The 14137-nt window shown below is 45.8% G+C and overlaps 1 protein-coding gene across 4 annotated transcripts in view; it reads left to right on the plus strand.

Annotated features, from left to right (window-relative positions):
- The window catches only part of LOC143943351 (NACHT, LRR and PYD domains-containing protein 3-like), a 465848-nt gene that overhangs the window by 406706 nt on the left and 45005 nt on the right, over nt 1–14137 (plus strand). For 3 of the 4 annotated variants that reach the window (XM_077465070.1, XM_077465069.1, XM_077465071.1), the window contains 2 exons: nt 292–456; nt 9239–9403. In XM_077465070.1, coding sequence (XP_077321196.1) covers nt 292–456; nt 9239–9403 — 330 coding nt within the window. The remainder of the gene's footprint in view (nt 1–291; nt 457–9238; nt 9404–14137) is intronic. The other variant, XM_077465072.1, reaches the window with a different exon arrangement.

Raw genomic sequence — 14137 nt, forward strand, 5'->3', positions numbered from 1 at the left:
TGGAGGTGAAAGCCTAGAGGTCAGTGTGAGTGTGTATGGTCCAATCCCTATACAGGAATAATGAATGGATCACACCACCTCATCCACTTCTCATGTCACATTTAGTAATTGGGATCTGCAAAAAGAGAAATCCTCTAATAGTGTAGATGTTCGATTGTGTTTTATAAAGTGATCTAATATTAATGATTCCAATAAAGAAAAATGAGTTCCATTCATGTAGAGAATAGTTGCATTCATTCCTGGGGGGAGAAATTCATTTTCTTCTGGTAACATTCTTCTCTTCTTCTACAGACTGCGGGAGAATCACCTGACAGACAGTTCCTGCCCACACCTGGCATCTGGAATAAGAAATAACCAGACACTGAGGACACTGGGCCTGTCTGGAAACAATCTGGAGGGTCCTCATTTCAGGGATCTGATGGAAGCTCTGACAGCAAGCCGGATACAGGAATTACAGTGAGTAGAACAGGACTGACTGAGACAATAATATTCTGGGACAGTTTTATATCCAAACCACATAAATAAAATAGAAATATGAGAATGTCATCAAAATCCAACTTTAGGCTCCATAAAGCTCCATGCACACTGGGCTTAAAAAATGTATCAGTTCCCTTGGCAGAAAAAATTTCATATAGAGAGTTTATTGTACAAAATTTAGACGCGTTTAGGAGAGTTTTGCATTTTTTCTGGCAGAAAGATCCAATCAGAAACCTGAACCAGAAGAGTTTTTTTTTTTAACCTGCCCCAAAATGTTGAGCTCAAAATATGTCTGTAATCGCCCCAATGTGTATGAAGACATAGGAGAACATGGAGCTGCTTCTACAGGCAGAACACAAAACTCCTGTAGTAGCAGCAATTTTTTTACCACTTCATCCCCTGGAAGATTTGGCTGCTGAATGACCAGGCCATTTTTTACGATTCAGTACTGCGTCACTGACAATTGTGAGGTCGTGCGGCGCTGCACCCAAACAAAATGTATGTTTTTTTTCTCCACGTAGATCTTCCTTTTGGTGGTATTTGATCGCTTCTGCGGTTTTTATTTTTTGCGCTATAAACCAAAAAAGCCACAATTTTGAAAAAAAACACAATATTTTGTACTTGTTGCTATAATAAATATCCCCTTTTTTTAAAAAAGCACGTTTTTTTTTCTCAGTTTAGGCTGATATGTATTCTTCTACATATTTTTGGTAAAAAAAAAAGCGTATATTGATTGGTTTGCTCAAAAGTTATAGCGTCTGCAAAATAGGAGATATATTTATAGCATATTTATTATTATTATTTTTACTAGTAATGGTGGTGATCTGCGATTTTTATCTGGACTGCAATATTATGGCGGACACATCAGACACTTTTGACACATTTTTGGGACCATTGGCATTTATACAGCAATCAATGCTATAAAAATGCACTAATTACTGTAAAAATGTCACTTCAGAGAAGGGGTTAACACTAGGGGGCGATCAAGGAGTTAACTGTGTTCCCTAAGTGTGTTTCTAACTGTAGGGGGAGGGAACTGACCCAGAGGAAGTGACTGATCGTGGTCCCTAGCTATTAGGAACACAAGATCTGTCACTCCTCACAGAACAGAACAGGGATTTGTGTGTTTACAGGGATTTGTGTGTTTACACACACACGTCCCTGTTCTGCCTCTCGTGCCCACGATCGCTCGTGGCTGGCGGTCATCGCGAATGTCGGCCATGGGCATTGGCACCCTGCAGTGCAGTGGGCATGTGCGCGCACCTGCTATCCCGGTTCCTGTAGCTGACATATAGCTACGATGGTTCACAGGATTGTGCCAACCTGCCGCAGTAAAAAGAAGGAGGCTGGTCAGCAAGCGGTTAAGCCAGTGTGCAGTCTGTTCTCACAAAGTTGGGAGCATGAAATTGTCCAAAATGTCTTGGTATGCTGATGCCTTAAGAGTTCCATTCACTGGAACTAAGAGGCCAAGCCCAACCCCTGAAAAATAACCCCACACCATAATCCCCCCCCCCCCCCACAAAATGATTTGGGGCAGTGCACAAAGCAAGGTCCATAAAGACATAGATGAGCAAGTTTGGGGTGGAGGAAATTGGCTGGTCTACACAAAGTCCTGAGCTCAACCTGACAGAACACCTTTGGGATGAATTTGAGTGGAGACTGCGAGCTAGGCCTTCTCATCCAGCATCAGTGCCTGACCTCACAAATGTGCTTCTGGAAGAATGGTCAAACATTCCCATAGACACACTCCTAAACCTTGTGGACAGCCTTCCCAGAAGAGATGAAGCTGTTATAGATGCAAAGGTTGGGCCAACTCAACATTGAACCCTACGGACTAAAGGCCCATACACACGATACGAAAATCAGAAGTAAAATTTCATCCAAACAATCTGATGATTTTTGGATCATTGGTATGGTGCTTTCGACAGCCGATTTACGATTTTTAGTCTGATAAAAGCTGCATGTGCAGACTATAACATTTTTATTGTACGTGAACTCAGCGTCTGATTTTCATTTAATAAGTACGGTTTTCATCCAAAAAATTGTAAGAGCAAGACTACACATGCTCAGAAATGAAAGAATACATACAAAACTATTCAACACATTACATCACTTCTGAAGTTGTATTCTGTCAGATGAGAATTTTCGTATGGTGAGTAACCTCTTCACTTTAGATATGAGACTAGCATGCCACAAAAAAAGATGAATGGTCGTCAGAAAATCTGATCATGTGAATGAGGCTAAAGACTGGGATGCCATTAAAGTTCATGTGCTTGTAAAGGCAGGTGTCCCAATACTTTTGGTAATATAGTGTATGTCTAAACTATATAAATCTAATAATAATAATGGAGATATATTTCATTTTCTGGTTGACTCTATATATCACCAATATTAGACAGTTCTCTAAAGCTGGAAATAAAAATGTAAAAAATGAAATATCTGCACTAAAAATCATGAACAACTTTGTGAAAATCTAATGAATGAAAACCAGCCGCCAGCAGGAAGTCTGATATAGAAGTACAAATAGTATAATATAATTCTATGTATAGAGCCCTACACTTAGTGACACAATGTGCGATGAGACAAATGAGAAATTTGCAACCTACAATGTGTCCGAATACCAACACTTCTAATGTAGATGTGATAACTCCGGCAATAGTGATCAATAACAACAATTCAATTCACTACAAAAATACACTTTCATACATGTAAGGAAGGGCAGATCTCCTCCAACCTATTCACAGCTACTTCAGTCTATATAACATATAACGTGCAAAAATACAATATCACCCAAGGTATATAGACAATGGCCACAATCACATTACATAGAAAGAAAAAAGCCTCCATGTCACTTCCTGGACTCCATCATACATGGCTGCAGTCCGGAGCGGTGTGTGCTTTGAGTTCTGTGTATACACGTGTATATGATTGAAGTGTACAATCTGTGATTCTATATATATTTAAAGTGGTTGTAAACCCTTACAAACCACTTTGACCTACAGATTAGATTAAGGCTACTAGATTAAGGCTTACCTGTAGGTCCAAGAAATATCTCCTAAACCTATACGGTTTAGGAGATATTTACCTGAAGACAGCCACCGCTGTCTACTGCGCATGTGTGCTCCTGCCGGCGCTGGTGCGCGCTGTTGTGTGCGCTTTGGGTGACGCTGGCATCTGTGCTGGCGCTCGGGTGCGCGCTTGCGGGTGCGCGTGCGCCTATGCGCATCGGCGCACGCACGTGCGCGGCGCTTGGTGCCAATCGGCCTATTTAGGTCTGCTGTTTCGTCCATTCAGGTGCTGCCTGATCAACAGCTCCCCGGTTCCTGTTCCGTTGCCTGTATCCTGCATTCCTTGTATCCTGCATTCCTGCTTCCTGATCTCCTGACGATCCGGCTTTCTTGGACACCCCTGACTTCTGCCTGCACCTGACCTCGGCCTGTTTGACTTCGCTCCTGCCTGCTCCTACTGTACCTCTGCTGTCCGGCTGTTGCCGAACCCTGCCTGTACCCACACCTGCCTGCTCAGTTCCTGCTCTGCACCCAGTTTTGCCTGTGTCCTGCCTAATACCTGCTGCTTAGAGTTCCCTGCGGATTCCTGCTCCTGGATCCACACCACAGGCTCTCTTACCACTCTGCACTCTCAGCCACCTGTCTGCTCTATCAGGGGTTGTAAGTCGGACATGTACGGGAGACCACCCTCTGCCCAAGCGGACTCACCGGTCTGGTAAGTGCTAGTCTGAAAGTATCAGGCAGCCATCACTGAGCCCGGGCAGGGGGCCTCCCCCATGGATGAACTATGCAGACACCTGGCTGGTCTGACCCAAGCCATGAAGAATCTCCAGGAAGGCTACTCAAGGTTGGAGGAGCAAGTTCAAGCCTTGTCCTCCTCATCCAATCCTCAAGGAACCTCTTCCACCGGCCTTTCATCCGCACCCTCAGTAGTAATGCTTCCTCCTGAGCCATGAGTACCTATGCTTGAAAGATTTTCTGGTGATCGCACCAAGTACCGTGCATTTCGCAATTCTTGTGAACTTTACTTCGCACTGCAGCCCCGGACATTTTCTCTAGAAGCAACTAAGGTGGGCTTTGTGATATCCCTGTTGTCCGGCGAGACTCAGACCTGGGCCCACCGTCTGCTGGAGCAGAAATCTGGATCCCTGGATAGCCTTGATAATTTCTTTTTAGCCATGTCTCAACTATATGAGGACCCAATTGATCGCAACTGCAGAAGCCGCACTGCATTCTCTCCAGCAAGGTCGCAGGGCGGCTGAGGACTATGCGGTGGAATTCCGCCGTTGGAGTGCCGACACGGATTGGACGCCGCCCTGTGCCACCAATTCCGGATGGGACTTTCTGACCCCCTTAAGGATGAGTTGGCACGGGTGGGAATACCACAAACCCTGGATGAATTAGTCAATCTCTCCATTCAGATTGATCGTCGCTTAAGGGAACGCCGGTCGGAGAGATCCTCCAGCCACTTCCGTCCCACCTGGATGCTCCCCAAGGTTCCCAGCTCTGCTGGTCAGTTTCCTTCCACCTCTTCTGCTCCCGCTCTGGAAGCTCCTGAACCGATGCAGCTTCGGCCCTCGCTGACCCCTGAACAAAAACAGCGCAGACGTACTCACAACCTGTATCCCTACTGTGGGGAACTTGGGCACTATGTAAGGGCCTGCCCCAACAAGACACGTAAGTGTGTTTCCACTTCTTCCATGTGTGCCTCTGTTCTGCAAAAACCCAGTTCTCACCTTGCTCTTCTCATCACATTGCAGCTTCCAGGAGGGAATTTTCCAGTGTCAGCCACCATTGACTCCGGAGCATGCAGCTGCTTCATCGACCTGACCTTCGCTGCCAATCATCACATCTCGCTTCTACCCAAGGCTCAGGGGCTTGCTGTACACCTAGCGGATGGCTCTGCTCTTAGTTCCGGTCCTGTCACGCAAGAGACTGTCCCTTTGCTGGCTACTTCGGGTACCTGTCACCAGAAGCACCTACGTCTGGATGCCATCTCCTCCCTCCTGTTTCCCATTATCCTGGGAATACCCTGGTTGCAGGCCCACAATCCAAGCATAAACTGGGCCACAGGAGAAGTTAAGTTTCTTTCTGAGTACTGCCAACAACACTGCTTGGGCCGACCAACCAATAATTCCTCTCAGCTTCTCTGTTTGGATGTTGATCCGGAATTACATCAGTCCATTACCGAACCTTATAAAGACTTTCTGGATGTATTCAGCAAGAAAGGGGCAGAGACACTTCCCCCCACAGGCCTTATGACTGCCCTATAGAACTGTTACCAGGCACTGAAGTTCCTTTTGGAAGAATTTTTCCTCTAACGGAACAGGAGTTAGGCACGCTGAAAGATTACATCGATGAGAACCTGAAAAAGGGGTTTATCCGTCCTACTTCCCCTGCCGGTGCTGGCATTTTCTTCGTTGAAAAAAAAGACCATTCCCTACATTCCTGCATTGACTATCGGGAATTGAACAAAATAACTGTTAAAAACCGTTATCCTTTACCCCTAGTACCCGAGTTATTCCAAAGGCTGGGGTCTGCAGTCATCTTTTCGAAATTGGATGTTCGCGGAGCTTATAATTTAATCCGTATCCGAGAAGGAGACGAATGGAAGACAGCGTTCCGTACTCGTTTTGGGCACTTCGAGTACCTTGTCATGCCCTTCGGGTTGTGTAACGCACCATTCAACATTTTGTCAACGATATTTTTCGTGACTACCTGGATTTATATGTAATTGCATACCTGGACGATATCTTAATCTTCTCCTCATCATTGGAGGATCACCGTAGACATGTCCATAGCGTTTTAACTCGACTCAGGTTACACGGGCTCTATGCAAAACTCAAAAAATTTGAGTTTGAATGCCAGTCCATCCAATTCCTGGGCCTGGTTATATCATTGGAGGGCATCAAGATGGATCCCCAAAAGGTGTCTGCCATTCTGGACTGGCCTGCGCCTGTGGACAAGAAGGGTGTACAGCGCTTCATTGGCTTTTCCAAATTCTACCGGAAGTTCATCAGGGGTTTCTCTGCAATTATTGCTCCCATCACCGAACTGACCAGGCAGGGTACCCGATTCTCTTGGACCCCTGAGGCTCAGGTGGCCTATGAAAGACTCAAGACGCTATTTACTTCTGCCTCTATCCTGAAACATCTGGATCCAGCTTTGCCCTTCATCCTTGAGGTTGATGCGTCAGAAATCGCCGTGGGGGCAGTGCTCTCTCAGTGGCAGGGTGCCAAGGCCCTTCTCTTTCCGGTGGCGTTCCTTTCCCGTAAACTCTCGTCATCTGAAAGAAACTATGATGTTGGAGACCGAGAACTTCTGGCCATTAAGGCGGCTTTGGAGGAATGGCGTTATCTATTGGAGGGTGCTGCACATCATATTTTGGTCTACACTGACCATAAAAACCTGTAATATTTGAGAACTGCCAAAAGACTTAGACCACGGCAAGCCAGATGGGCTCTTTTTTTTTTTCCCGATTCCAATTCCACATTACCTATAGACCTAGTTCTAAGAATGTTAAGCCGGATGCGTTGTCGCATATGTTTTCTGACCCTGAAAAGACTCTGCCTCCTGATACAATCCTCCCTTCTGGGAACTTCCTGCTCCTCCAAGGGAACCTTATCTGCCGGATCAGACAGGCTTCTGTGGGAATGCCCTGAAGCCAGCTGTAGTGAGGGTTTGTTCTGGCATAAAGGCAAAATTGTGGTTCCTGAAGCCTTGAAGGTGAACGTGTTGGAGCTCTGCCATGACCATAAGATGGCCGGACACTTTGGTACCCTGAAGACTGCAGAACTGGTCCAGCGCACCTTCTGGTGGCCTCAACTACTTAAGGATTGTAAGGACTATGTGGACTCTTGTAGCACTTGAGCCCGGAGTAAAAACAGCCGGACACAGGCTTGGGGTCTACTGAAACCTTTGCCTGTCCCTGAGAGACCGTGGAAAATGATATTGATGGACTTTATTGTGGAACTTCCCCCATCCGAGGGGTTCTCTACCATCTTTGTTGTAGTGGATAGATTGTCCAAAATGGCTCACTTCCTCCCAATGAGGGGCACCCCCTCGGCAATGGAGACGGCCAAGATCTTTATCAAGGAAATTGTAAGGCTGCATGGGGTCCCGGCGAGTATTGTGTCTGATCGAGATGTCCAATTCACTTCAAGGTTCTGGAAGGCGCTCTGCGGGTCCCTGGAAATGAAATTGCCATTTTCATCTGCCTATCACCCCCAGACAAATGGACAAACGGAAAGAACTAATCAGTCCCTGGAGCAGTACATCCACTGTTTTTCTTCTTTTTCGCAAGATGACTGGGTCTCGCTACTACCTATGGCGGAGTTCTCATATAACAACCCCTTACATTCCGCCATCAATCAAACACCGTTTTTTGCCAATTACGGCTTCCACCCAGCTTTTTTTTACCTAGTTCTATTCCAGAATGTACTGTTCCTGCAGTTTCCGAGACTTTGGATTTCTTCTCCAATAACAACAAACTCCTAAAGGAGACTATTGCCAAGTCCCAGGAATACTATAAACAGATGTTTGACAAGAAGAGACGTGGAGAACTTGTTCTGGCGCCCGGCGACCAAGCTCACAGCTAACCTAAAGATGGCCTGTCCCTCCAGGAAATTAGGCCCTAAATTCAAGAGGAAAATAAATGAAGTTGCCTATGAACTTAACCTACCTGATTCTCTTAGAGTGCACCCGGTCTTTCACGTGACCCTATTGAAACCCGTTACCCCAAACCCCTTTGCTGGCCGCACTACTGGCCCACCCGAACCTGTTATGGTGGACAATGAAGAGAAGTTTGAGGTCGAAGCAATTCTTGATTGTAGGAAGAAGGGTAATGTAACCCAGTACCTCATCAAATGGAAAGGGTATTGCCCTGAGGACAACTCCTGGGAGCCCGAGGGCAACCTGCACGCTCAGGAACTTTTGCGGGCCTTCAAGATCCGCCAGGTTTCCAGATTGGCCCACTTGGGCAGCCGGAGTCTGCCCTTAAGGAGGGGGCACTGTCAGGGACGTTACCTGGATGGTTGCGGTGCTGCCCGCGCTGGTGTGCGCCGGTGCGTGCGGGTGTGCGCGTTCCTGTGCACGCGGTGGTGGGCGCTGGTGCGCGCCGGTGTGCGTCCATGCGTGCTCCTGGCGCCGTTGCGCGTCGATGCGCGCTGTTGTGTGCGCTTCGGGTGACGCTGGCGTCTGCGCTGGCGCTCGGGTGCGCGCACCCCTGCGTGTCGCTTGGCGCCAATCGCCCTATTTAGGTCTGCTGTTTCGTCCATTCAGGTGCTGCCTGATCAACAGCTCCCCGGTTCCTGTTCCGTTGCCTGTATCCTGCATTCCTTGTATCCTGCATTCCTGCTTCCTGATCTCCAGACGACCCGGCTTTCTTTGGACACCCCTGACTTCTGCCTGCACCTGACCTCGGCCTGTTTGACTTCGCTCCTGCCTGCTCCTACTGTACCTCTGCTGTCCGCCTGTTGCCGAACCCTGCCTGTACCCAGACCTGCCTGCTCAGTTCCTGCTTTGCACCCAGTTTTGCCTGTGTCCTGCCTAATACCTGCTGCTTAGAGTTCCCTGTGGATTCCTGCTCCTGGATCCACACCACAGGCTCTCTTACCACTCCGCACTCTCAGCCACCTGTCTGCTCTATCAGGGGTTGTAAGTCAGACATGTACGGGAGACCACCCTCTACCCAAGCGGACTCACTGGTCTGGTAAGTGCTAGTCTGACAGTAACATTCTTCTCTTCTTCTACAGATTGGATAGAAATCACCTGACAGACAGTTCCTGCCCCCACCTGGCATCTGGAATAAGAAATAACCAGACACTGAGGACACTGAACCTGTCTATGAACAATCTGGAGGGTCTTTATTTCAGGGATCTGATGGAAGCGCTGACAACAAGCTGGATAGAGGAATTACAGTGAGTATAACAGGACTGACTGAGACAGTAATATTCTGGGACAGTTTTATATCTAAACCACATAAATAATATAGAAATATGATAATGTCATCAAATTCCATCTTTAGACTCCATAAGGCTCCATGAACACTGGGCATAAAAAATGTCAGTTCCCTTGGCCGAAAAAACTTTCATATAGAGAGTTTATTGTACAAAGTTTAGATGCGTTTAGGAGAGTTTTGCATTTTTTCTCCTAGAAAGCTCCAATCAGAAACATGAAGCAAAAGTTTTTTTTCCTGCCTCTAAATGTTGAGGTCAAAATATGTCTGTAATCGCCCCAATGTGTATGGAGACGTAGGAAAACATGGAGCTGCTTCTACAGGCAGAAGACAAAAAGCAGCAATTTTGTAGTAGCCGCAATTTTTTAAGCCAGTGTGCATGGAGCAAAAATATCCAATCCTGGACTGTTACACTATATTACCGAAAGTATTCGGACACCCGCCTTTACATGCACATGAAGTTTAATGGCATCCCAGTCTTAGTCCGTAGGGTTCAATATTGAGTTGGCACATCCTTTGCAGCTATAACAACTTCAACTCTTCTGAGAAGGCTGTCCGCAAAGTTTAGGAGTGTGTCTATGGGACTGTTTGACCATTCTTCCAGAAGCAAAATTGTTACGTCAGGCACTGATGTTGGATGAGAAGGTCTGGCTTGCAGTCTCCGCACTAACTCATCCTAAAGGTGTTCTATCGGGATGAGGTCAGGACTCTGTGTAGGCTAGTCAAGTTCCTCCACCCCAAACTCACTCATCCATGTTTTTATGGACCTTGCTTTGGGCACTGGTGCGCAGTCATGTTGAAATAGGAAGGGGCCATTCCCAAACTGTTCCCACAAATTTGGGAGCATGAAATTTTCCAAATTGTCTTGGTATGCTGACATCTTAAGAGTTCCCTTCACTGTAACTAAGGGGCCAAGCCCAACCCCTGAAAAACAACCTAACACCATAATCCCCCTTCACCAAATCATTTTGGGGCAGTGCACAAAGCAAGGTCTATAGTACATAGTTGAGCGAGTTTGGGGTGGAGGAACTTGACTGGTCTGCACAGAGTCCTGATCTCAACCCGATATAGAGCACCTTTAGCATGAATTTGAGTGGAGACTGCGAGCCAGGCCTTCTTATCCAACACCAGTGCCTGATCTCACAAATGCACTTCTGTAAGAATGGTCAAACATTCCCATAGACACACTGCTAAACCTTGTGGACGGCCTTCCCAGAAAAGATGAAGTTGTTATAGCTGCAAAGGGTGGGCCAACTCAATATTGAAACCTACGGCTTAAAGGCCCATACACACGATATGAAAATCAGAAGTAAAATTTTGTCTAAACGATCTGACGATTTTTGGATCATTAGTATTGTGCTTTCGATAGCCAATTCTGTTTTTTTTTCTGAGAAAGCTGGATGTGCAAACTATAAAATTTTTATCGTACGTGAACTCAGAAATGAAAGAATATATACAAAACTATTCAACACATTACATCACTTCTGAAGTTGTATTTTGTCGGAGGAGAATTTTCATATGGTGAGTAACCTCTTCACTTTCGTTATGAGACTAGCATGCCACAAAAAACAGACGAACAGTCGTCCAAAAATCTGATCATGTGTATGAGGTGTAAGACTGGGATGCCATTAAAGTTCATGTGCTTGTAAAGGTAGGCGTCACAATACTTTTGGTAATATAGTGTATGTTTAAACTACATAAATCAAATAATAATAATAATAATAATAATAGAGATATTACCCCGACACTACCTGCCTGGAGTTTGCATGTTCTCCCTGTGCCTGCGTGGGTTTCCTCCGGGTGCTCCGGTTTCCTCCCACAATCCAAAGACATGCAGGTAGGTTAATTGGCTTCTGTCCAAAAATTGGCCCTAGTATATGAATGGGGACCTTGGATTGTGGGCTCCTTGAGGGTAGGGACTGATGTGAGTGTGCAATGTACAGGGATAGGGACAATTGTAGACACTCACTCAGGTTGAACTGGATGGACTGGTGTCTTTATTCAACCTTACTAACTATGAAACTATGAAACTATGAGATATATTTAATCTCCTGGTTGTCTCTTTATATCACCAATATCAGACAGTTCTCTAAAGCTGGATATAAAAAAAAAAAAATGAAATATCTGCACTAAAAAACATGAACAACTTTGTGAAAATCAAATGAATGAAAACCAGCCGCCAGCAGGAAGTCTGATATAGAAGTACAAATTGTATAATATAATTCTATGTATAGAGCCCCTACACTTAGTGACAAAATGTCTGATGAGACAAATGAGAAATCTGCAACCTACAATGTGTCCGAATACCAACACTTCTAATGTAGATATGATAACTCCACCAATAGTGATCAATAATAAAAATTTAATTCACTACAAAAATACACTTTCATACATGTGAGGAAGGGCAGGTCTCCTCCAACCTATTTACAGCTACTTCAGTCTGTATAACATATAATGTGCAAAAATACAATATCACCCGAGGTATCCATGGCTGCAATCACATTACATAGAAAGGAAAAAGCCTCCATGTCACTTCCTGGACTCCATCATACATGGCTGCAGTCTGGAGCGGTGTGTGTCCTGAGTTCTGTGTATACTCGTGTATATGATGGAAGTGTACAATCTGTGATTCTATATATATTTAAGGATTATGCACTATGGAGGCTTTTTCTTTTCTATGTAATGTGATTGCGGCCATTGTCTGAATACCTCGGGTGATATTGGAGATACTACCTGGGGGTCTGACATTCCATGGCACAGTCTGTTCTCATCGGAAGCCAGCTTGAGCGGAGTGGCGCTGCTGGAAGGATATAAACAAGCGTGTCTGTGCCTTGCTTGTGGGGACAAGCCTTTTGGTAAGTGATCTGTTTGCTAACTGGTGTGGGGGAGGTTGATTGAAGTTGCTGCAAAGAGGTGGTAGATTTATTATTTCTGTTACTGCACAAGTCACTGTATGGTGATTGGAGATGGAAGTAGTGGTGAATGGTTTGTAGGAAATCCACTGTTTCACATTTATCAACTTTCTCTTGATGTTTGCAATTGTTTAACCACTTACCGACCAGCGCACAACGATGCACGTCCTATTTTTGAAGAGGGATATCTCGGTAACGGCAGCAGCTGCTGCCACAACTGAGATATCCATCTCTTCAGGCGCCGGTCAGCTGTACGATAACGGTGGTCTCCGCCGCGAGATCACCGCTATCGGCGGCGGGAGAGGTGCCACCCCCCTCCCGCCGCCCTCCCGCACCTTCTACCGCTTACCGGAGCCGTCGGTAGCGGCGGAGGCGATCGGGTCCTTTCACTAGCTGGGTATGGAGACGAGTGAGGCTAAGATGGCCCCCACTCGTCTCTATACCATAGGAGGGCGGAAGCGACGTCAAAACGTCACTTCCGCCCATACCTCTTAAAGGTATATTTTTTTTAAATTTCATTTTTTCTTTTTTTTTTTTTTTTTGCATTTTAGTCCAAATATGAGATCTGAGGACTTTTTGACCCCAGATCTCATATTTAAGTGATCCATTTTTTTTTTTAAAAAAAACAGTGTAAAAATAAACAAAATCAATTAAAATAAATAAGAAAAAAAAAAGGTTTTTAAAAACACCCCGTCACGACGAGCTTGCGCACAGAAGCGAGCCCATACGTGAGTAGCTCCCGCATATGAAAACGGTGGTCAAACCACACATGTGAGGTATCGCCACGATCGGTAGAGCGAGAGCAATAATTCTAGCCCTAGACCTCCTCTGTAACGCAAAAAATGCAACCTGTAGAATTTTTTAAATGTCGCTTATGGAGATTTTTGAGGCTAAAAGTTTGACGCCATTCCACGAGCGGGCGCAATTTTGAAGCGTGACATGTTGGATATCAATTTACTCGGCGTACCATTATTTTTCACAATATAGAAAAAATTGGGCTAATTTTACTGTTGTCTTATTTTTTTATTCAAAAAAGTGAATTTTTTTCCAAAAAAAGTGCGCTTGTAAGACCGCTGCGCAAATACAGTGTGAAAAAAAGTATTTCAATTACCGCCGTTTTATTCTCTAGGGTGTTAGAAAAAAAAAACCAATATAAAATGTTTGGGGGTTTTAAGTAATTTTCTAGCAAAAAAAACTGTTTTAAACATGTAAACACCAAATCTGAAAAAGAGGCCAGGTCCTTAACCTCTTCCCGCCCGCCCTATAGCCGAATGACGGCCGTAGAGCGGGCGCTTTCATCCAGGAGGCCGTCCCTGGACGTCCTGTTGTCTACTTCCGCAATGCGCGCCGCCGCGGGCGCACATCGGGGAAGTTCTGTGTTTGCCGTGTCCCCCGGAGTCAGGCAAACACAGATCGCTGTAAACGGCCAATCACAGCGGCCATTTACAGCGCGATCGGCGTGTCCAATGTGAGATGATCTCATATGTAAACATATGAGATCATCTCTCAGCGCCACTCTCCCTCCTCACACAGACAGCGTGTGAGAGGGGAGAGATGAACGGCTGCAGCGGCCGTAAGTGTAAAAAAAAAAAAAAAAGTGCCATCCGCCCCAGTGCCATCCTCCCCCAGTGCCATCCTGCCCCAGTACCATTCACCCCAGTGCCATCCTGCCCCAGTGCCATCCGCCCCAGTGCTACCTGCCCCCAGTGCCACCTGTTAGTGCTATCTGTCCCCAGTGCCACCTGTTGTCAGTGCCATTTGTCCCCAGTGCCATCTGTCATCAG

Source organism: Lithobates pipiens, unplaced genomic scaffold (assembly GCF_037356315.1).
Source record: "Lithobates pipiens isolate NorthernLeopardFrog02 unplaced genomic scaffold, aLitPip1_a1.2 Scaffold_30, whole genome shotgun sequence".
Lineage (NCBI taxonomy): Eukaryota > Metazoa > Chordata > Amphibia > Anura > Ranidae > Lithobates > Lithobates pipiens.